We start from the raw sequence: 22,545 nt of genomic DNA on the forward strand, positions 1-22,545 counted from the left end.
CCATACAAAATAACCCCAGTCCGCTTTCACAACACAAATAGACTTACCAATATACAATGCAAATAAAAACATAACCAACAAAAAATAAAATAGCATTAGCCAAATCTGGGCTCGAGTGATACAAATTGCGAATTTGCTAATTAGTGCTCTTAAACGCCGCTCGGCCAATCAAATTACAGGATTAACTGCTCAGTTGTAGGCTACTTTTCACCAAAATTAGACACTATTAGATATTTGGAATACATAGGTCAAGTCATATGCATGCGTGAGATCGAATCTGCAGTGAACAGTTCCTCACTCCTCAGAGCATCGTTATGTTTCCTCATTATTTGCATCAATGCCCTGGTAGCTGCTGAAGAAGCCTCTTCCTGCTGTCTGTCATCGTGATGATGATGATGCTGTTCAGTAGACGCAGGACAGAGGAACACGCGTGTGCCAGCTAAACGTCGGGATCACTTTAATCGATCGTGACATTGTAGTATAAAGCAATAGCACTTTCGCCAAGATTAGGATTAAAATTTTGTCGTTCTCGCGAAACCTCTGTCGTTACACTGGGACAGATCAGTGTTTCATTCTCTCATTGAGATGTGTATTGATCCTCTTTAAAGATGTCGTCATCCTGTATGTTCATGGGTCGGTTCGTTGAAGGGCAGAGATGTGGAAGTGAAGGAGCACGTTCATTCTCTTCCTTATAACGCATCATCTGTTGGATACTAATATAAGCCGCGCTAATGGAAAACACGGTGAGTGATGTATAATATTATGCGCAGTGTTATCTAGCAATGCCATATGCTTTTATTGTTACGTTTATTGGAAAGAGTGACTATTTTTTTTTATTTATCTTATTGACGTTTAAATGTGTTTTACAATGCGATGTAGATGTATTGCATGCTATTCGCGAGCAGAAGACATTACATGTTTGGGTGTTTGTTAAATGCAAAATAATGCTCAGAAGTTTAATTTTACATCATGTGTCACGATTACGTCAAAACAAAATGTTCAAATTAAGTAGGCTAGGCCTAAACTAATAATGTAATTTCTTTTTTTCAGTGATATTATTAATATAAAGTAGTAGGCTAGCCAAATATTATTATTATTTTAAATTATTATTATTATTATTAAATATGTTGTTAATCTGTTCTTATAGCCTATAGAGAGCCTAGGTTAAGGGCTCTTAAAATGGGTTCTATTTTTTTAAATGTGCACGGTAACAACAAAGTAACTGGTTTTATTTTAAGTTAAACATATTGTGAATGAATCACCCTACATTAGGTCACACCGAAGACAGGGTCAGATCAGGTAGAACAGAACTACTAATAATTTCATTATCTCTATTAGTATTTATATTTTAAGGACCATTTTTTTTAGCTTTATGAGAACCATGATGTAAAATACTGTAGAATAAAAAAAATAGGTTAAATATCAGATATTTTATAACAGGAGAATTTTGTACTACGTTTTGAGTGTAACATTTGCTGGCATTTTCCCTCAAATTCCTGTTATTCATGGGGCCTGGGACCAGATTGTTATGGGTGCCCAGTGAGTAGGCTATGCTACACCTCTTATTACAGGCATGGGATGACATTCTTCTCTATGTTGGAGTGAGTATCAAACACAAAATATTATCAAAATCTTCTGTAATCCAGGTTTTCAATATAGTGGTGCAGGGATGATGTATTTTTGTTGGCCAACCAAAAAGCTTGCATCACCCTGGTTCCTTCATAAAAAAAACCACAACAATATTTCCATTGGCATTTAATGCAGAAAGTAAGGTCTGTGACTAATAAAAGCTTATGATTTACACGTTTATTTCATCGTAATAATTTTCACAAATGAACACAATGTTTATGAATTTTGAAGCGTAAATAAAATCTGAAGTCAAAAACTAACAACCTACACAAAAAAAGAACTACACCATTGTTGCCTGACTTCAACATCACTGTCATTAAACTTCCGACAACTCTTTCAGTCTTCGTTTATGAACCTTTTTCCTGAAAGTTAGTTATAATAGTTTTCAAGAGCATAATTATAAACATAGTGAGGCTGTGAAAGCGGACTAGTGAGTAGATTAATCTACCTATTTGAATGGTGACGTTTAAAGGGTTTGTTCCAAAACCCGCAAGACCTTCGTTCGACTTCATAGACAGCAATTTAATTACCACTTTCAAGGACCAGAAAGATAGTATAAAGTATAAAGATAGTTAAAATAGTCCATGTGAATGCAGTGGTTCAACCTTAACTTTATATATATATATATATATATATATATATATATATATATATATATATATATATATATATATATATAAATATTTATTTTATTTATTTTTATTCAACACTATTAACGAATTTATTCAACAATTTCTTCTCGTCTGTGCAAGTATCCTACGCTGATGACGTAGTAAATACAGTGTATCGTTTTCGAAGTGCTTTCAGATTGCTGGCTGACCATTGGCCGACGCTGTTCATGTGAGCACTGGCGCAGGAGCTAGCCAATGGTAAGCCCCATTCTGCCATAGAACTCTGAAGCGCTGTACTGTTAACACTATTTCAGTTGCGTAGGAGATTGGCACAGACAAGAAGAGATTTTTGAATAAAGTTGCCTTTTTGTTTGTTTTATTCTCATCACTTCATAAAAATAAGGTTGAACCAATGCAGTCAAATTGACTATTTTAATGATGTCTTGTCTTTACTACCTTTCTGGGTCTTGAAAGTGGTAATTAAATTGCTGTCTATGAGGAGTCAGAGAGGTCTCAGATTTTATGAAAAATATCTTAATTTGTGTTCCGAAGAAGAACGAAGGTCTTACAGGTTTGGAATGAGGGTAATTAATGGCAGAATTTTAATTTTGGATGAAGTAACCCTTTAGACAACCTAAGTATTCAAAATTAGCCACTTTTAGCTACTGCTGTAACAAAACAAGTAAAGGCTTAAAAAATCAACAGGATATAACTGATGTTTTTTATATCATAGAATATAACGTGAAAATATCTGGCTCTTGTGTTCACTACAGACCTTATTTCAAGCATTTTGTAATGGGTGAACTCTAAAACCAAGGAGAGCTGGATCCAAATGCAGTTGTTTTATTTAACAGAATATAAATAACAAAACAAAACAAACAAAGACGGGAAATAGAAAATTTGCACCCCCAATAAAACAGAACATGGCTCAAAAAGCAATACAAGAAACATTGGGGTATAAATACCAGAGGGGTAAGCAAACAAGATTATCATCACAGAACTAATTAACCAGAAAAACTACAAAGGACTACAAAAATGGCACTCATGACAGGAAACAGTAACAGAAACAGGGTAAAGTACGAAACAAAAAGCCAGGAAATGCGTAACACATTTAACCAAACACCCATTAAAAAACCTTGACTTCAGGGCGATGAAACCAGAATCGCTAAAATGCTAACTTGTTTGCTGGTTTTAGCCTGCAAAAAGACGTCATCCCTATTTCCTCACTGGTGAGAGCATCATGGAGTGTGAGAGAAAAGACAGATGATCTGAGTTAAACAGTGAAAGTCCCAGTTTTGTACTATACTAAAACCAGTACTCTTGAAACTAATGGTACCATACTGTATAAATACACTTATTATTTTTATTTTTTTATGGTAAAGGGATCACCAGTGGTCTCACTGGAGCGGCAGGTGGAGGATGTGGAAAGGAGCATTGTCTTCCTTAGACAGGAGCAGCTGTCTCTGCTGCATGGACTACACCTGGAGATCCTGTCCCTTCAGAAACGCTGTACAGGTGTGTGCCAAGACCATTCCCACCCTACAGTCTCCTGCATTTTAATTTAAGTTATACATATGTATATACAATGTGTTGCTCTGCATTGGCAGTGCCCTGAATGCACGTTGCCAGGATCCTCTGCAGAGTAGAGCAGGGTTTACATAGCTTCCTTTGATGGCACAAGCTCCACAGAGAGAACCACAGGTCAATAGCTTCCTGTCAGTGCAGGGTTTGTGTTTTCCCTCTCAGTAATATAGTACACAGCCTTTCTAACTGAACATTGCTGTAAATGTGCTGAGCCAGCTAGGGCATAGAAAGCACACATTGCATATTCATCTCTTTGCTCTTCTAACCAGTCATTCTAGTTCATAACCACAGGTCAGTTTTTAACCACATTCAAGGTTTTTTCTCTTGATAATCTTTGAAATATAACTTGGCATTAAAAAGTTTGAGGTAAGATTTTTTTTAATGTTTTCAAAGAAGTCTAATATGCTCACCAATGCTGCATTTATTTGACTGAAAATACAATGAGAACAGTAATTTTTGTCCCCCGTAGTTAAACTTTAAAGGCAGCTATGCCCCTTTTTGTAAGAATTGCTAAAATTTCCTAACAGATCATTTAACATACCATTTTAAAAATTAACATTTTTAGGTTTGAGAAAAATTATCAGTTTTGTGTGTGTCTCCTTTAAATGCAAATGAGATGCTGGTCCCTGCCCCACAGCTTGTGAACATGCAAATGAAAACTGAAACATGATACATCTGTTTGATTATGATCATCTCTGTCGCAGACACGCTCACATCACATTCATCGTCATGAAATATTCATCATGTGTGTTTTTGCGATTAATCTGTCAAATGCAACAGTTGGTTATGTCTGTTGGTTGGTTATGTCTGAACAGCATAGCAGTAGGTAATATTTTCACTTTAGTTATGTTACACAGATCTAATACACACAGGACTTCTGTACTTGCTGCATACTCTCAACTTGAGCACACACACCAGACACATGGGGCTACTGAATTACACATGCTTATTATTCTGTAGAGGCGGTGTTTCGTCAGTCGATGACGTCAAGATGCAAACAGGATCGTTTTCTGGGCCTAGTGTCTATAAAAGCTTTTCTTTGACTAACAAGGACGTTTTTAGCTCTGAAACTTACAGGATAATCTTATATTACCATGACCTTTTATATATCGAAAGCTTGAGGGAAAGTTGTTTTCTCAATTCATCACCTCTTTAATTGGTTAACACAAAATTTGCATACTATACAGTGAATAACTGTAATAGATCTAATCGTATACAGTTTTTGGAAGTGAAAAAGTCATTGTATAATTTACTGTGAAAACCTGTGAATTGACACTTTGCGTGACACTTCACATTTTATGTATTTTCGTTGACATAGCTGTTTCTTCTTAGTTTTTTTTTCTAAACAGTTATGTACATAAGGGTTTTATTTTATCTAATGCTGTTAAATTAATGTTCATAGCATTTTTGTAATGTCATATGTCTTACCATGATAGTGTTTAGTATTTGTGTGATTGACATTGTGCACCTTTAATATATTAGTATTCACCTTCTTAGCTTGTGGAAAAACTGCATGTGATGATCTTTGATTCATCATGCGACTCTCATCACCACCTGTTTTTGGTGGTTATCAGTGTATTACAAAGGTACAAAACAGATGTTAGTACTTCAATAGGTTGGTCAATTAACATTATATTAGTCAATGAAATACGTTTTTTTACTGTAATTTTAAGTTAAAATGTAAAACCTAAAATGTTGCTATCATATTTTTACGGTAAATTTCTGGCTGTCAGTTTTTAACATAAATTTAACAGATTGATTTTTTTCTGGAATGTTTCGATTTCAAATTTTTTACATAAAATAAAGAGTTAAAAAAATAGCTCAGAATTAACAGCATCTGTTTATTATTTACAGAACTCACACAAGAACTCAACGTGAAGCCCCTAGGCAGGAGCCAACCAGGTGAGCTCTGTTCCCTTCCAAAAAAAACATAATTTCACTTTTTCACGTTTGTGAGCAGAATTGCTTGTGTATTTTTAGCACAGGTGTTCAATTGTACAAAGCAACAAGAACATAGCACTAGGTTTATTTAATACAACAGCATCTATCTTAACTATCTGCAATTCTGCATACATATTTTGGTAGGGTATTACTAGATCACATTTGAAAGACTTTAGCAAGCATGAAAACATCATATTGAGTGATACACTCACTTCTTTTGTTGTTACGATTCCATGTAATTGGCTAAATTGAAGTGATTAGACTCAAGGCACATGTAGTGTTTTTAATGACTTTGTAGTAAAAACTGATATAAAAAAGTGAGTACGTTTCACATCAAGAGGCCACTCATTGTTAAGCAGAAGACTCCTCTTCATACTGCAGGTCATCCCTCTCTCCTCCAGCCCGACGCAGCACTCATCCTCCCACAAATTGATTCTGCTTGCGTTTTCCTCTGCTTTTGCTGCACAGTCCCAGTGGGGGTGTCCAATTACTGCATGTTTTTTTGCTGAGACAAAGTCGGGCAAGGAGATAGAGGAATAGCACAAGAAAGCTGAGAATAAGAGAGAAAAAAGGAGATTTCTAAATTATAATCAGAGGTTTTAAAATGTATTTGTATAAATTACTAATTATTTAGTAAACATGTAATCAGTTATCTAATCCAAATACCACAATATGAACATAACGCACAATACCATCCAAAAGACTGGAGACAGTAACAGTTTAAAAAAAAGAAAAAAATATTCAGCAATATATTCATAAAATTGTCGTAAAAATTGCGTTCCGGGAGGTAAAACATATGTTCTTTGGCAGGGTAAAATTCGCATTCCCGGTGCACATAATTGGAGTCACTTCAACCCGCGGACATGAAAAACAGCCTGTGGCAACAGTGGGACTTGGCAACACTGGCAAAAACAATAGCTATATAAACAACAAGGCGCAGGACGTGAAAATGATAACTGAGGCTGGGGACACACTGCACGTGTGCCGTGAGCGAGACGCTGCATGGCATGTCCGTTTTTATTTCGGCTCCCCTGTTAACAGGTTGGAGCTTGCACACTGCCTGCATGACACGTGTGGCATGTGGAAAACATGTGCATGCTAGAAATGGAAGAGCGCCTATTTTTTACGCTCGTGTGTTGGAAGCGTTTCCAGGCAAAATAGAATAGGAAAATTTGTTTATGTCCTTTTGACACAAATTTATACATGTAATTCTCATGTTTGAAAGTCTCTAGGTTAACATAAATGCTGAGATAATTATTTATTTTATAAATAAATAATAAAAAAACATAATTATTGATTTTGAAATTTTGCACCTGTCAATACAGAACGAAATATTCTGTAGCCTATTTTGCCATCAATACCATAGATATGTATGGTCAATAGGCTAATGCCGACGTTGTTTTTGTTTATCAGTAGGCTATATATTTATGTTTAACATTAAGTATAGGGCTTTCCTGTACATTAATAGCAGCAGCAGCGCCGCGTCAGACACACTTGTGGTGGTCAAAGACAGAAAAAACGCCAGGCAGTCGCCCCACGGCTGACACACAGCAGAAACGCCACGCTCACTCCACACTTAAAGTGTGTCTCCGGCCTGAGTCGGGCTAAAACTAGTAAAAAACACTTATGTCATGTTTGCTGCCGCATTGTGTGGGTGTATGAGGAAGCCCGTAGTAGTTAAGTTCCTCAATGAATCAGTGATTTAGATTAATCATTTGAGTGAATGATTCAATGGCTCATATAGACATTCACTTATCGCCACCTATTGGTGTAAAAATGTAATGTTTTTGTAATGTAATGATTTAGATTAATCATTTGAGTGAATGATTCAATGGCTCATATAGACATTCACTTATCGCCACCTATTGGTGTAACAATGTAATGTTTTTGTAATGTAATGATTTAGATTAATCATTTGAGTGAATGATTCAATGGCTCATATAGACATTCACTTATCGCCACCTATTGGTGTAACAATGTAATGTAAAGTCACAGAAAAATACCCACCGTTAAAATACACAGACTGACAATCCAGAATATAAGTAGTTATATATACAGTGAAAAAAATTGATAGCATGAAAAATGATGATTCATATTTCTCATGGATGAGGCAAATAAACTAGGATATTAGTTTGTGTGCCTTTAGTCAAAAATAAAAAGAGAATTAATCGTTAACTGATACTGCGTCATGACTCCCGTAGCATCTGTGAAAAATTATTAATCTGAAATCAAACATCAGCATATTTAGGATGTGTTAGTTTAGTTTTGAAAGCAGCCCCAAAGGAAACAAAGACTGATTGATGGTGAAAATTATTTCCTAATTTACAAGCATATTGCTGGCACAGTGTGAGTATTAAATGAGTATTAAATGCCTTTGTCAACTGGTTGTTGTCGACATCTCAGTTTCATTACGCATTCTATTAAAAGGGTCAGAGGCAGAAAAGAGTGAACTCAATGAGGAACAGTGGAGAGATCAGATTTAAAGATCAGATAACACAGCATTTTCTATATTCACATTATGAGCTCATCTCAGGCTGGATGCATGGGGTGAGGCTGATAGACTGGCTGTGAAATCAGGACAATCTGGACAAAATCAAAGACAGATTTGTGCTAGTTGCAATAAACAAAGGAGAGCATGAGAGACAAAAAAACAAAGGAGAGCATGAGAGACAAAAAAAACAAAGGAGAGCATGAGAGACAAAAAAAGGAATAGCACGAGGTCATCAAGTTTATGTGGATCCTTTGAAGGACATCTGACACTGAGAACATAAATCATTTTCAGTCTACTTAGCCTGTAACTTATCTGAAACACATTACATTAATATAAGCGTAAAGACATTTCAAAGAAAACATTTTATCCTTAATAAAGGACATGCCATACGCCAGCTGCTCTTCCATGCTTCTGTTTAATTGTATAGGTACATTTTTCTACTCATAATTTACAGTATATAGTGTCATATATACTGTGTGTAATTTTAGTAATGTGAGAGTGATTTAAGATTTGCTAACAGTGCAATATACATTTACATTTATTCATTTAGTAGAGGCTTTTTTCCCAAAGCGACTCATAAATGAGAATAATACAAGTAGATGCAATTAATCTAAAGCAGATGCATGAAGTATTGAAATTGCAGGATTTTATTTTATTTTAAAGGGGTGGTGTTTTTTTTCTAGGCTTGGTTGTGTTTATGTATTTTTCTTATATTTTACCTTTATTCCACACCGCTGTCTCTACTGTCCTTTGAACGGCTCGTTTGCTTCCTGCTTCTATGAAGCCGATCTCTCTGAAAAACGCAATGGTCTTAGATTGGTTAGATGGCCAAATGTAGTTTCATGTATTTTTATTGGCTGAAGTGCCAAGCCCAGGTTGTCTGGAAACACCACAACCCTTACCATTACAGGCAGAAGTCACATCTGCGGTGACTAGCAAGGGTTTATGATGTCACCAACCTGGGAAGAAGCTTGTTGTAGTCCAAACCGGCCATATTTGTAGGCAATAAATTGCCACAACTATAAAAGACAATATCTCCATTTGCATTGAACTTTCAGCGCTGTAACTTTGCAGATACTGTTTATGCTCAAGCAGCAAAATTACACACTAACTAAAGTTAAAAAAGTGAAATCGCATGCATCCACCCCTTTAATATTTTTGAAAATATGACATACAGTTTGACCATATAGATTTAGAATTTGTAATTTCTTTCAGTAAAATAGTTTAAAATGATGTCATTTTTTTGTGTTCCAGCAATTCACTTCACATTGGCTCTCAGATTTGAGGGCACGGCAATCAAGCATGCCCGGGGAGCTCTTGTCCTAGACATTTAATGTGTCTGATAACCTTGAACAGATGGCACACGCTGCCAGTAGCCAGACCAGAGTCGAGATTAGTTGATTTGGATTTACTCAGTGAATCTGTAATCCTTGGGCACAGAAGAGCTCTTTGTCTGCTTTCCTCAACCACATCCACTTACCTTTTAGATCTCAGATTAGTTAAAAATGTGCTTTTATGGCTAAAATCTGATTTTAAACACAGGGGCTTGTTCATATTAGTCATGTCTGTTTCAAATCACAATGTCGATCATACTTGAAGCCATACACTCATTTCAGCAGAAGAAGTGTGTGTTGTTTAGCTTCTGGGTCTTCCCTTCCTCTGCTTTTTGTTTAAACTGCATGTAAAATGTGATAATTTGGGGTTTAATCCCCCTATTTAAGGCTTGAACCCACCAAACAAAAATACTTTTTATAATACGTAATACCAAACATTTTATTTATTCATATTATACACTATACCAAAAATCAAAAGTTTTTTAAAACATAAATTATTATTTTTATTCAGCAATGATACATTAAATTGATCGAAAGTTACAGTAAAGACATTTATAATATTACAAAATATTTTTATTTTAAATTAATGCTATTATTTTGCCATTTATATTTGTCACATGATCCTGAAAAAATGTGTCAATTATATTAAAATTATTTAAAAAAATAATCAGCTAAACTGTTTTTAAAGGGTTCAGTTGATTATGATATTTTTAAACTTTTGTTAGAGTGTAATGTCACTGTTTGAGCATAAAAAACCTACAAACTGGTGACATCACAAACCCTAAAATGTACATAAACTGGCAACAAAGGGGGTGAGGCTAAGGCTGCTTAAGACAACTTTAGACAAAAAGTTACAATTTTAACATGCTATAAATTGTTTATCTGTGGGGTATTTTGAGCTAAAATTTCCCATACACTCTGGGGACATCAAAGATGTATTTTACATCTTGTAAAAAGTGGAATAATAGGCATAATAACCCCTTTAACATTGATAATACTAAGAAATTAGTACCAAATCAGCATATTATAATGATTTCTGAAGAATCATGTGATGGGGGAGGGGGATTATTTTATCCTAAATGTTTTTAAGGTTGATGCTGACTAATTTAGCTTGGAGTTTCTAAAAAAGTTGTGTAAGACAGAATTCAAACAATAATGTTCCTGAAAGTTGTGGTATAATTCACACAGTGCTTAAACTTGGTTCACTGAATTATTGTTTTATCCCTCTGAATCGAATTTTTACAATAAATGTTTGTGTTCTATATGTGTTCCAGATGTGCTGGAGGAAGAGGAGCAGCTGGAAGCCCGTTGTCAAGAGGTGGAGGAGCATCTGCAGGAGCAGCAGGAGGTCCAGAGTGATCTGAGATGGGAGCTGAGTCAGAAGTCAGTGCTGGTGGGGGCCCTCCGTGCCAGTCTAAAGGATAAAGAGCGCCGTTTCCTGGAGGAATTAAAACAGCGCAGCCACAGGACCACTGTGCTCAACACCGAGCTACAGAAGCAGACGGAGGCGGCTGCGTACCTGTCCTTCCAGCTGCATTCAGCCAAGCAGAAACTCCAGCAGCAGAAGCAGCAGCAGAGAAGGAGGCCGGCCCAGCTCGGTACAGACAAACCCCCCATCCACCCTTCTCCTCAAGCAAGCGCCAGCAGCCCAACTGTGACCAAACCAAAACGGCGGAGCTCAAGCCGGCCCTCCTCGCACATCCGCATTGAGCGCGCTAGGGAGTGCGTGCCGCGTGAGAGAGTGACGGGCCCGGAGGAGCCCATGGCAATGCCTGACCCGGCCCTCTTCCTATACCCCTACAGACACAGATCTCGGCCCCGCCCTCCACACAGACACGCCCTGCAGGAGGCAGATGCGGAGGAGGCAGAGGAACTCGATCAGGGAGCTTCAGTGAGCAGACTGGCAACGACTGTAGCTAAAGCCACTGCGACCACAGCATCCACTACAGAGAACAACGCTGAATAAGCGTTTCTTTTACAGTTCACCTCAACAACCTACTTGTTTTCAGAATAATTACCCCTGAATTGCACCTTGAGCCCCTTGGGAGAACCTTAGCATTATAAAAACGTGATTGAAATGTTTATAAATGCGACTTTTTTTTCTTTTCTTTAGTTTGCACATGCAGTGATGAATAGACAGAGGAGAGATTCTTGCTTACGCTCTTGTTAAACCAAAATTGATGTTTATGTTGCTGTAAAGCAATTTTTGTAATCAAAAATGACCCTGAAGGCCTCTATACGGTTTCATGCATCCTGCATCTGCAGCATGTTTTTTCGCTGGCTATATTAAAAGGTTACAGCATTCACACTGACTTATATTACATCCACACATTATATTGCTGTTCTTTTCACACTACATAACAGGTCAAAATAATATTAATAATAATAATACATAGATGATACATAGATGAATCAGTCCCAATAAGATCTATAACATGTTAAATTTAAATAATATAAAGTTTTCATTTCATGTCATTATTAACCTCCTTAATATCTCATCACTTATGTAAGTGAACACCAATTTGCCTAAATTTCAATAAACTGAATTATTATCAGTGTTGGGAAGGTTACTTTGGAAAAGGAATTGGTTACAGATTACAAGTTACCCTATTAAAATGTAATTAGTAGTGTTAATGTAATGTAAAAAGTAAGTAGTGTAACTATTTCAACTACTTTACTAAAGTAATGTAACTGATTACATTTGATTACTTTTCTAATTTCCAGCACTGGAACACATTTTGATCTCTCGACTCTCAGACAGGTTAGATCCTAAAGCTTTCACTGTTGATGTGGACTGATGTAATTGCCAGACATGGTGCGCTGCAAATCAAAAGCATCAGAATAGCATCGCTTTGCTAAACAGTTTTTAAATGGCATCGTGCACATCAAAAACAGGCAAAGCAACAAATTAATATTATTCAACATATTCTTTTTTTTTTTACAGAAAATATTCAGATGTAACCCCCTTTATAATTGTAACATTAGTAACTGTAATTTTTTTTTAATTATCAGTAACTAACTGATTAGAGTTACATTTTGTAAATTATGTTACATGTAACTAGTTACTCGCCAACACTGATTATTATATTATGCCCTCTGTGATCACATCATGATTGCATCCCCTGTGATCACTGACTGTGAAAGCCCATTTGGAGGTGGTCTGAGGTGGATTCTATTATATTTAATGATAGTGTAAATGCACGTCTTGCCATTTTATAATGCTAGATAAATCTGTTTATCAGCAATATTTTTTATCGCTACACTTCAAAGGTGTTTGGATACATGTATACTATTTAAACGCAGTCCCTGTTCATTTAAATAAATACTTCTCAATTGCACAGTCACAATTTTATTTTTTTTAGATAGGTAATATGCCATGTAGTAACCCATAAACCACTTCATTTTCTATATAGAGCTGCTGAAACACTGTCAGTGTGAAAGCACCACCCTGCTGTTCAGACGCATGATGTGTGAAACAGGTTAAGACAGTGTCCTTGTGAACCTGTTACTGGTGCTGAGTCTTTGTTCAACTTTTTATATTTGATTTATTTATTTAAATCTATGTGTCCTTGTTGTGAAATATCTCATCTCAGATATTTCTTAATGATCAGGTTGTCTGGTGTCACCACAAGTGCACTATTTCATCCCTCCTGATGCGACGGGGATTTTATCCCCTACACTGGTTCAGTTAGAGAAACCCTGTGTCAATGAGATCTGTATAGGCTGTACAGCCTGAATCATTTGCTTAAGTGCTTTATCTAGTATATAGTGTGTTTATATGTGGGCTCAAGGGTCAACGCGCCATTGTTCTGCCATCATTAAACGAGCCAGTGATGCCCAAAGGACTGGTTTTATGCTGCTTATGCTGTAATATTTAAGTCTCATGTTGCAGATAACATGTTTCATCAGAATCACAGTCCTGTTTTATAATTCTATGAGGTCAGGTATATGTGCATATACTGAGAGCTTTGGTGAAATGAAGATTAATAGCAATGGGATACATTTTGCAAACATAATAAATGTTTGAATTACACAAATGCTTGTACATTTCATAATATGCAAGATTAGGAGAGGTGTGGTACAAATTCAGACTTAACTGCTGCACTTAGATGTACATAACTAAAAGAAGGTTATAATGGGAGTGATAACATTAGCTTTCTTGGCAATTAACAGACACTAATCCTTTTAATAATGGTGTAGCCTATGAGTAGGTTATACCTTGTCATATGTCATAACCACGATAACGACCGTAATTTTGACAGTGACAGTCAAGGTGTTTTTACTACCACCTATTTGCAAACTGAGCTTTTATAAAGATATTTACAATTGTATATGTGATATTTCTCTTTGCTTTATTAGATCAGAATGGTAATTTTGCTTGGAATATTAAATATAAGTTTGTTAAAAATCCAAATATGAGAAGCAGTCCAAATAGGGATTGTAACTGAATGCATAAAATGTTTTCCTTTCATCTTAAAATTGTGTCTAATTTGACACAGCCCTAACAAAGTGATATTTGCTTCACTCAGGGTCTTAAATCTTATTTTGTTAATGTATACACAGATATGCCTGACTATTTAAAAGGCCTGTAACCAGTTTTTGTATTGTATCAGTGAAGAGATAGGGATGATTTAGGACATTAGGTTGATTTAGACTGTGACACATGATATTATTACATTAGTTAATTAATACTTCTGTTTTCCATTAATGTTTCATCTTGGAAACATATTGATGATTATAAAATGATTCATTGTCTAAACGATTTTTTAAATTCTTTGTAATTCCAATGTGATGTTAAAAAGAGAAGCAATACTGCCTCACATGATGACTTCTATATAGTCATATTTACAACATACATATTTGAAAATTGTGTTGAATTTAAACAATAATCCATAGAGTACATGCAATATCAGATGTTTCTGTTATTTTGTTATTAATCCCCATTTCCATGAGATTAATATTGTGCTTATCAAGGGTTTTATGGTGATTTTACTGAGCTTTTTTTCTAACCTGTCTTCCTAGTATGACTGTTATGGTAAAGGTGCAGGGATATGACATGGAAAGAAGTGAATAGAACCAGATTTCATGGAAAACTACAGCAATGTTAACACTGTATTTGTATGTTTGGCCACTACCAGACATCAGTGTCCTGTCTGACAAATATTTGGAAATGTAATTCAAATCCCTGACGACCCAATATTGTGCAACAATAATGTGTCGCAATAAATAATCCACTGTTTACTCTGTATGATTAAGTTACTGTGTTAATTGCAACCTTAATCGTAGTTAACATCCATTGAGGATAACAATTGTATTGTTGCAGTTGTTGTTCATTTCCTTAACCCATAAATAATCATCCTGATATGTAAAGCCGTAATTAAAAGGAAACATTTTCATCATTACATTTAAAGCAAGTTTTATAGCCAAATGTTACAAATAAACATATTTTTATGACAGTTTCACACACATGATTTTAATATATATATATATATATATATATATATATATATATATATATATATATATATATATATATGTATGTATGTATATATATATGTGTGTGTGTGTAATATTTTGTCTTAAACCAATTATTTATTTAAACCATATTTGGCCGGTTTCAAAACCAAAGCAGGCCTAGACTAAAATGCGTTTGTACTGTCTAAACTGAAAGCAACTTAAACTGATGAATATATTTTTGAAGAAGTGACATGTTTTGTCTCGATGTAGGCCTACTCCAGAAATTTTTTCTTTTTCTAAGGCACGTTTATAAAAGCTATGGCCTAATTGATCTATAAGGCCTGCCTAATCCTGGCTTAATCTTAACTTGTCTGTGAAACTAAGGCCATTGAGTTTTAAAACTGACGTAAAATTAGTAGGCTAACGTTACTGTTTTAACCGGATCAAACAAATGCCGCATTCAAGCGCTATCGGACATTTCCTACTTCCCACTTTTAACGCCGTGATTACAAACTCGTCGCATTTAAATTTTAACTTGAGATAGTGTTTATGTTAATTGTTTTTAAACTAGGAAACTAGTATTTACAATAATTTCGAACGTACACGAAGGCAACGAAGCAGCTAACGTTAGCTCGAGAGAACCGAGTCTCGGAAGTCACACTTCCCACTAGGCTACTAATTTTGATGTAAGGTGCTGACCCTTTTTTCCCGCCTGAATTTGGTCAGACATTCATTTAATATCTATCTTACGTTTTTTTTTTTATACAAATGTTTTTATTGATTTTCCTTATGCAACATTTATACATACAACATTAATTCAGATCCATATACATATACCACATCTTAACACATACCCACACAGACGCACCCCAACAACCCAAAAAAAAAAATAAAAAAAAAAAAATATAATAATAATAATAATAATAATAAATAAAAAAAATAAATAAATAAATAAATAAAAAAAATAAAAAAAAAATAATAATAATAAAAAAAAAAAAAAAAAAATAAATAAATAAAATAAATACAAAGAAATAATAAATTATATAATAATATGCCAACAGGGGGGGGATTATACTATTCCACCCCTAATGAAAATTCAAAATAGGATAAAAAGGGTTGCCAAACCGCATAAAACTTTCCAGAGGAACCTCGGATAGTATATTTAAGGTGTTCAAGTTTGAGATATGACATCACCTCTTTCACCCAGTGTTTATGAGATGGGGGCATTGCCTTTTTCCAACTAAGAAGAATCAGGCGTCTAGCCAATAAAGTGGAGAAGGCGATGAGCTCTATTTGATTAGTGGTTAGATGCATTTCTTCTGGCACTACACCAAAGATGGAAGACAGAGGATTCGGATCGAGATCTTTCTTGCATATAAATGAAAATGTTCTGAAAATGTCTGACCAGAATTTTGTTAATCTGGGGCATCCCCAGAACATGTGACTCAGATCTGCTGGTTCAAGACTACATCTGGGGCACATCGAGTCTAACCCTGGATATATTTTAGCCAACTTACTTTTAGACAGATGGAGCCTATGGAGCACCTTAAACTGCAAGAGCCCATGTCTAATACATACTGAAGAGGAGTGCACCAATTTTATTGCCCACTGCCAAGATAAATCTGAGATTTCCAATCCCAATTCCTCCTCCCATTGCCTCCTTATACGATTGAGAGATGGGGAAGCGGTTCTTTGGATGTTCTCATACAGGATTGATACCATGCCCCTAAGTGAAGGGTCCATGTTTAGCAGATCATCTATCCAGCCACCATCTGGTTGGTTTAAAGAAGGAGAGAAATGTTTTTTGACAAAGCTACGGACCTGTAAATACCTAAAGAAATTGGACTGAGGCATCTCAAAATCTGTTTTTAACTGCTGAAATGAAATAAACGTGCCGTCTATCTTACGTTTTTTTTAATGATTGAATTTGGTTAAATAAAGAACAAACAAAAAAACAAAATAAACATAACCCGATGCAGTAAATGCGATTCTTTAAATTGAGCTATAGGGTTGCCGTAGCGCGTGCGTTTGGTGGGAGGGACAAATACAAAGGCAAGCAGGTCAAGAGGAGGAGAAACCACGTGTGACAGCCAGGCTGAGAACTGTCCTTCGCAAGTGAAGTTGTTTTTGTAATATCTTTGCATGTAACTAGGCAGCCATTCCGTCTGACGGAAGGCCATTCAACAGACCCACATCACAGCCCTCAGCAACGGACGTCTGTTGCTAACTCTTAATCTAAATTAGCATTCTGGGAAACGAAAAATGGTTAGCAAGACGGATGACATACCAGCATCAGTGCCAGTTGATCTGGCCCGGGATAGCGAGACCGCAAACAGCAAAGACACCAGCAAGACTGCCTTGAAGGATCCGTGTGCCTGCGGTATGTGAGCTTTAAAGCCGTTTGCACGTAACAGTTAGCATGCAGGCATAAATCACCGTGCTGTTAAGTTACTGATCTTGATGTATTTTAACTCCAGTCACTTTTGAGTAGATCAGTGTTGAGATCTGATGTATGATTGACTGGACAGAGGTCAAAGGGAAGTAACGTTAGGTATCAAAGGACATAAACGGGGACAGTCCCACAGGGGTGTCTGCTTTACACCTATAAACACGATTATGTTTTGAATGGGAAGTAGGTTCCCTCATTGTGCTCACAACCTTGTGCAGGCCATTCATTTTCAAGTCTAGTGCTACTCTTGATCTGGATCTTATCATGGTAATTGGTGTATATAAAACTCATTCAGAGCTTATTTCTCAATATTATATTTATTGTAAGAAGGCAGGATATCAAGCTGAAAGTGATATAAATTATCCATGTAGTGTCAGTATGTATGATGTGATCAGGGTTATTACTGGATACTTATTGTTTGGTTTATCTAACATTTTCTGTCCAATTAAATGTTTTAAAGTTGAGCACAAGGGATAGTTCATGATTATGGTAACTTATTTTTGGTGCTATTTTAATGGAAGGGCAGAAAAATGTAGGATAGTATGATGGTAAACTTTAGCAAAGGTTAAAGTAAGGTGTCGGTTTTATTTGCACGAGTACACGCATAGTAAAGACAGAAACTGTTCATGTGTCCATTTACATGCAACAATACTACAGTTAATTGAAATTGTATCTAAAAAAAAGTAATTTATGCTTATAAAATGGTAATTGCAAATACCACTTAAATACAAACTAAATGAAAAAAGAACAACAAACGTTAAATACATGTTTACTTATGCCTTTGCTCTTGCAAAGTCAACAGCAAGTGCAAATATGGGGTAAATGATTCGACCATGTGAACAATTGAACGCTAGAGATCTACTCTTTATTGCAGGGTAACTTTCATTATCAGCCGTGTAAAGTGTTGTCAGTAGCCTGTCCGCTAGCTGTGTGTGAGATCTTAACGCACATGTTCTGTAATAGCGCGCATGAACACGAATAAACTGAAGGTCACCTTCAGTGGGACGGAACCATTGAGCCAGAGAGGAGAGCGGGGTTTTTACTACGGTCTGAATTTCAGGTGACCCTGTATTGAATACATTTGATGCCTAAAATAGCTTCTTATAAGGAGTAATTATGAAAAATTACTTGAACAAAATCTCGTATTAGTAATGTATTGCTTGTTTAAACACGCGCTTGCTTATCGCCCCCCCTCCTGTTTTCATTCAGAAAAGTGTTGCGCTCCTCGACCCGGACGCGGAAGTAGCTGCACATGGAAAGTCATGGTGCATGTATGCCGATAGAAGGTTATTGCTACCAGTTAAATATAGAGAGATCTGTTTGGTAAGTGTTGGGATTATACAGTTTGCGTAGCACGTAGGGGCGACCCTGTCATTTGCGAATGATTTTCGAGCTACAAGCTGTCATTAGATGGTTTTAGAAGAAGTAGCCGGCTGCTGGTCACACTGTCAGTTAGCTAACTGCTGCAATCCGTGTCACATTTAAGGAGACCTTGGAAGAGACTGACTGTCATTATGGCACCTGACAGCTGTGGAATTTGGTCATTCTGACAACATGTTTAATATTGTGGGTTTGATGCTCGCGAGGATGCCTGCTTGTGAATTTTCTGGCTGGAAAATAGATGTGTTTGTGCATTTGACATCTATTTGTATGCGATTGCTTTATGATTGTACACACAATAAAAATGAAAATACAGCCATTTAGGAAGCTGGTTAGACCATTTTTGGTTTATTAATCCGTTCTGTAACTTTACTGTAATTTTAATTGCTTTTAAGTTTTGTTCAGCCACATTTGAATCAAATGCATTTGAAGATGCACTAACGTTAATCTGTCTTCATTCAAAAAGTTTTGCTCATAAATATTAATAATACTTTTGTAAATGTTCATCTTAGTTGAATTCGTGCTGTTATTTTACACATAGGGGGTCCTAAATGTGTAGGCTTAGTATCTGCTAAATTTGACAGCTTTTACCCTTTTATATATGGATTCTTTTACTTGTATAATAAAAATAAATCATGACTGACTGACTGTAAAAAAAGTGTACCTTTTGCATAAATTTTGGATATATGGATCACTTCCTGTAGCTGTTGCATTACCGGTGCCAAATGTTCCGACACCCTTCGCTGTTGATCTGTATGGGCTGCAGTCTCACTAAGGCCACCATGATCTCAGTTGTGATAAAGTCTGGCAGGTGTCCCTTGTTGTGTGTAACTGCAGGTTTAACTGCCAGTTTGTGCTGCTGCCGCCATTTAATAAGCTTGCTTCTTTGGATTGTTTTTAGAGCATTATTGTTGACACTTTGCACTTGCCTTTCACTTTAGCCTAGGGAAAAGAATAAGTCCGGCTAGTGTAATATCTCTGTGCTGACCACGCTTGAATGATTTACCTGCATAGGGTTGTAAATTTATTGTCTGAGATTTAATTTTTATACTGAAGTTCTCTGAACCTCTGCAGCAGTGCCATATGTGATGCATGTGTTAATGTGTTAAACTCACACCGTGTTCTCTCTATGAAGATTGCGATGGGCTTAAAGGATAAAGGATGGAGTACAGTCTTAGAAAATGTTCAACTTTAGTATCATTGGGAGATTAGAAAATAAGTAAAGCTTAATGTAAATGTTTTTTTTGGATGGGGGTCCTAATCCTCCTGCCTTAAAATTCATTAAATGTGGTGTACACCTGGACTTCACCCAGTGTTAGGGAGGACTGAAGGACAGGGGGATTGACTTTTGTGTTGTGCAATGCCGAGGCACAAACCTCATACACTTTGATCTGTTTAAATGCCAGCTGTTTTTTGTGATGCAATTCACTGGATTGCACTGGCTTGAAATAATTCAGGAGCCAGGGCCCTCAAGGGGACCCCAGCAAACTTCCAAGGAGAACTCAAGATGATTTAAAATCAGAAAAAACATGCTTTAAAATTAGTTAAAACGCAAAATAATTCACTCCCTCAATAACAGTTTTTTTTCTTTCAATTACCAGAGTTCCTACAATTTTTGAAAATCTAGGTATCTGTATCTTGTGGACAATGGGGGACCTTGGAGTCGAAAATATTGTGAACTACTGCTTTAGATTGTAGTTTTCCTGTAGAAATCCAGATTTCGGTGTTGTATTTTCATTGTTATTCTGATCAGGGTTATAAGTGAACTAAAATGAAAACAATAAACATTTTAGTTTGAAATAAAATACTGAAATTAAAACATAAAAAACATAAACTTATTTGATTTTATTTTGTGACCTTTTCTTTTAATTTCAATAACAACAGCTAAAATGAAATAACTTATAATAACTTGTGATTCTGAGACATCAACATTAAAACTTTACAATGAAAATGGGAAATATAACTCATTAAATATATATATAAAAATACTCAATGGTACAGAAAAACTGGTTCTGAAATTAAAATTAAGACTAAAAGAATTTGAGATCAATGAGATTTTGAAACAGATAGTAGTAAAGAACATCAAATTGTGATCCAGATTTTAAATTCATCCGTGACCATTTTTTACTCAAATACTTTGAGTACACCATTTACCGAATTTCCCTGCAGTAAGATGGCTGTGTTAGCAGCTTCTATACTTAGAACTACCCAACCTAATGCTCATGATTAAATTTGCATTGGATTTGCAGAGATCTGTGTAAACACTCAATCTAGTGCAAGATAAAATGCCCATATGGTGCCGCTAGGTCTGAAGAAATAGTTGGTTTTGGTTCGAACTGAAGATGGCTGCAAGTGACTGAAAGGATGAGCGCCACATTCCTTTCAGACAGCGAAAATAAACTGCTCATTGCGTGCTATTTACACTTAGGCATAACATATAATACATAAATTGTCCTTTGAAGTGATTATATATGTGGACTGGGGTTTTTTGAAGCTCCTTTTGTGAAATCTATTTGATCCGCCTCCCCTGTGGTCCTCGTGGTGTCTGTAGTGCGAGACCAGCTGCTTGTTGCCATAGCCGTGACCATTGAGGAGAGCCAAGGACATGCTGCAGTTGTCTAAAGCAAACAGTGTATTTTAGCTGTGTTACGACCGAGACAGCCGTGGCATTGGAAAACATGTCTGCCTGGGCTGGAAGCTCAAATCTTTGTCATCTCATTCTATTTGGTCAGTGTGTATCGCAAAACATGCAGCCTCAGCAGATCTGTGTGAGTGAATCAATCAGTAAGGCAGAATGAACCTCCTCAGACAATTGAGTCGGATGATATTGCACCACCACTGAACCTGTCACCCGCTACATTCATTCAGCCAGAGAGCTTGCTGGGAATGAATGTCCCCCGAGACCCAGGACTTAAAATGTTTCCGTGGAGATCTCCATGGCAGCTCGGGTTGCGCTGTGGGAGCTTGATTGTGTACAGTTTTGTGAAGAGTCACAGGCCCTCAGAAGTTGACCGGTGTGTGCTAGTTGGCTGACCTACTGGTAAAAATCCACTAGCCTTTATGCGACTCCTTCATGCTAAGCAGTACCTGTTAAAAACAAGCTAAGTGATTATTGAGATTTGTGTTGTGAGTAATGTCATTTGAGAAAATGTAGATTGCTGTAACTAAATGAATTAAGATAATCAATTAGGCCTAAGTAATGTAATGCTAATGATTATTGGAAAAAGTGTTTATATATATTTTTTATGCTGTTATAGTGTTAATATTTTGAATTGGCTTTATATTAGTTATTTCGTTGCTTTTTTAAAAATGCATAATAATACATTTTTTGCTTCTTTTTTCAGTGTCATTTTAAGTACTTAAAAATGTTCAATTAGTTGCTGAGGCAGCGTTTGTAATAAAAAATGTTTTTGCATTTTTTAGTTTTTGCAATAGTTGTTTTAAGTTTACTTAAATTACAAAAAAAATTGTTTAACCAACAATAACAAAATTTAATTGAAATATGTATTATCAATGAGCAATTAATCTGTGCTTCAGGTTAAAAACAAAATGAGAGACATTGGCTCCTTTCCTAAACAAATGATTATTTATTTTATATAAATTATTACTCTAATTTTATATAGATTTTATACACTTACCACATACGTGAAAACTATATATATATATACT

General features: G+C 36.0%; 2 protein-coding genes and 1 long non-coding RNA gene across 7 annotated transcripts in view; 2 read left to right on the forward strand and 1 right to left on the reverse strand.

Annotated features, from left to right (window-relative positions):
- ccdc92ba (coiled-coil domain containing 92Ba) lies at positions 1 to 14,836 on the forward strand. The gene is made up of 4 exons (XM_067450625.1): positions 1 to 743; positions 3,623 to 3,755; positions 5,679 to 5,726; positions 10,865 to 14,836. Exons 1-4 carry the CDS (start codon positions 732 to 734, stop codon positions 11,554 to 11,556), a joined length of 885 nt encoding a protein of 294 aa, XP_067306726.1. The 5' UTR covers positions 1 to 731; the 3' UTR covers positions 11,557 to 14,836.
- On the reverse strand, positions 5,742 to 17,465 carry LOC137084395 (uncharacterized). Of its 2 annotated transcripts, XR_010906758.1 has the most exons (4): positions 17,335 to 17,454; positions 9,159 to 9,275; positions 8,976 to 9,049; positions 5,742 to 6,315 (listed from the first exon to the last, which is right to left on the reverse strand). It is a non-coding gene; the product is annotated as an uncharacterized lncRNA (long non-coding RNA). The 2 variants fall into 2 exon arrangements; XR_010906759.1 differs by lacking the exon at positions 9,159 to 9,275 and having other exon boundaries at positions 17,335 to 17,465.
- cluha (clustered mitochondria (cluA/CLU1) homolog a) overlaps positions 17,091 to 22,545 on the forward strand; it is a 27,604-nt gene continuing 22,149 nt past the window's right edge. For 3 of the 4 annotated variants that reach the window (XM_067450621.1, XM_067450622.1, XM_067450623.1), the window contains exon 1: positions 17,091 to 17,427. In XM_067450621.1, coding sequence (XP_067306722.1) covers positions 17,310 to 17,427 — 118 coding nt within the window. In that variant the 5' untranslated portion in view covers positions 17,091 to 17,309. Of the gene's footprint in view, positions 17,428 to 18,712; positions 18,820 to 22,545 lie in introns of those variants that run through there. The other variant, XM_067450624.1, reaches the window with a different exon arrangement.

Source organism: Pseudorasbora parva, chromosome 8, assembly GCF_024679245.1.
Source record: "Pseudorasbora parva isolate DD20220531a chromosome 8, ASM2467924v1, whole genome shotgun sequence".
Lineage (NCBI taxonomy): Eukaryota > Metazoa > Chordata > Actinopteri > Cypriniformes > Gobionidae > Pseudorasbora > Pseudorasbora parva.

What these genes read in the sequence shown, in the direction of transcription:
- ccdc92ba (XM_067450625.1), top strand. An exon ending in CCTTCAGAAACGCTGTACAG is followed by an intron (nt 3,756 to 5,678) that starts GTGTGTGCCAAG and finishes TATTATTTACAG; the next exon opens with AACTCACACAAGAACTCAAC. An exon ending in CCTAGGCAGGAGCCAACCAG is followed by an intron (nt 5,727 to 10,864) that starts GTGAGCTCTGTT and finishes TATGTGTTCCAG; the next exon opens with ATGTGCTGGAGGAAGAGGAG.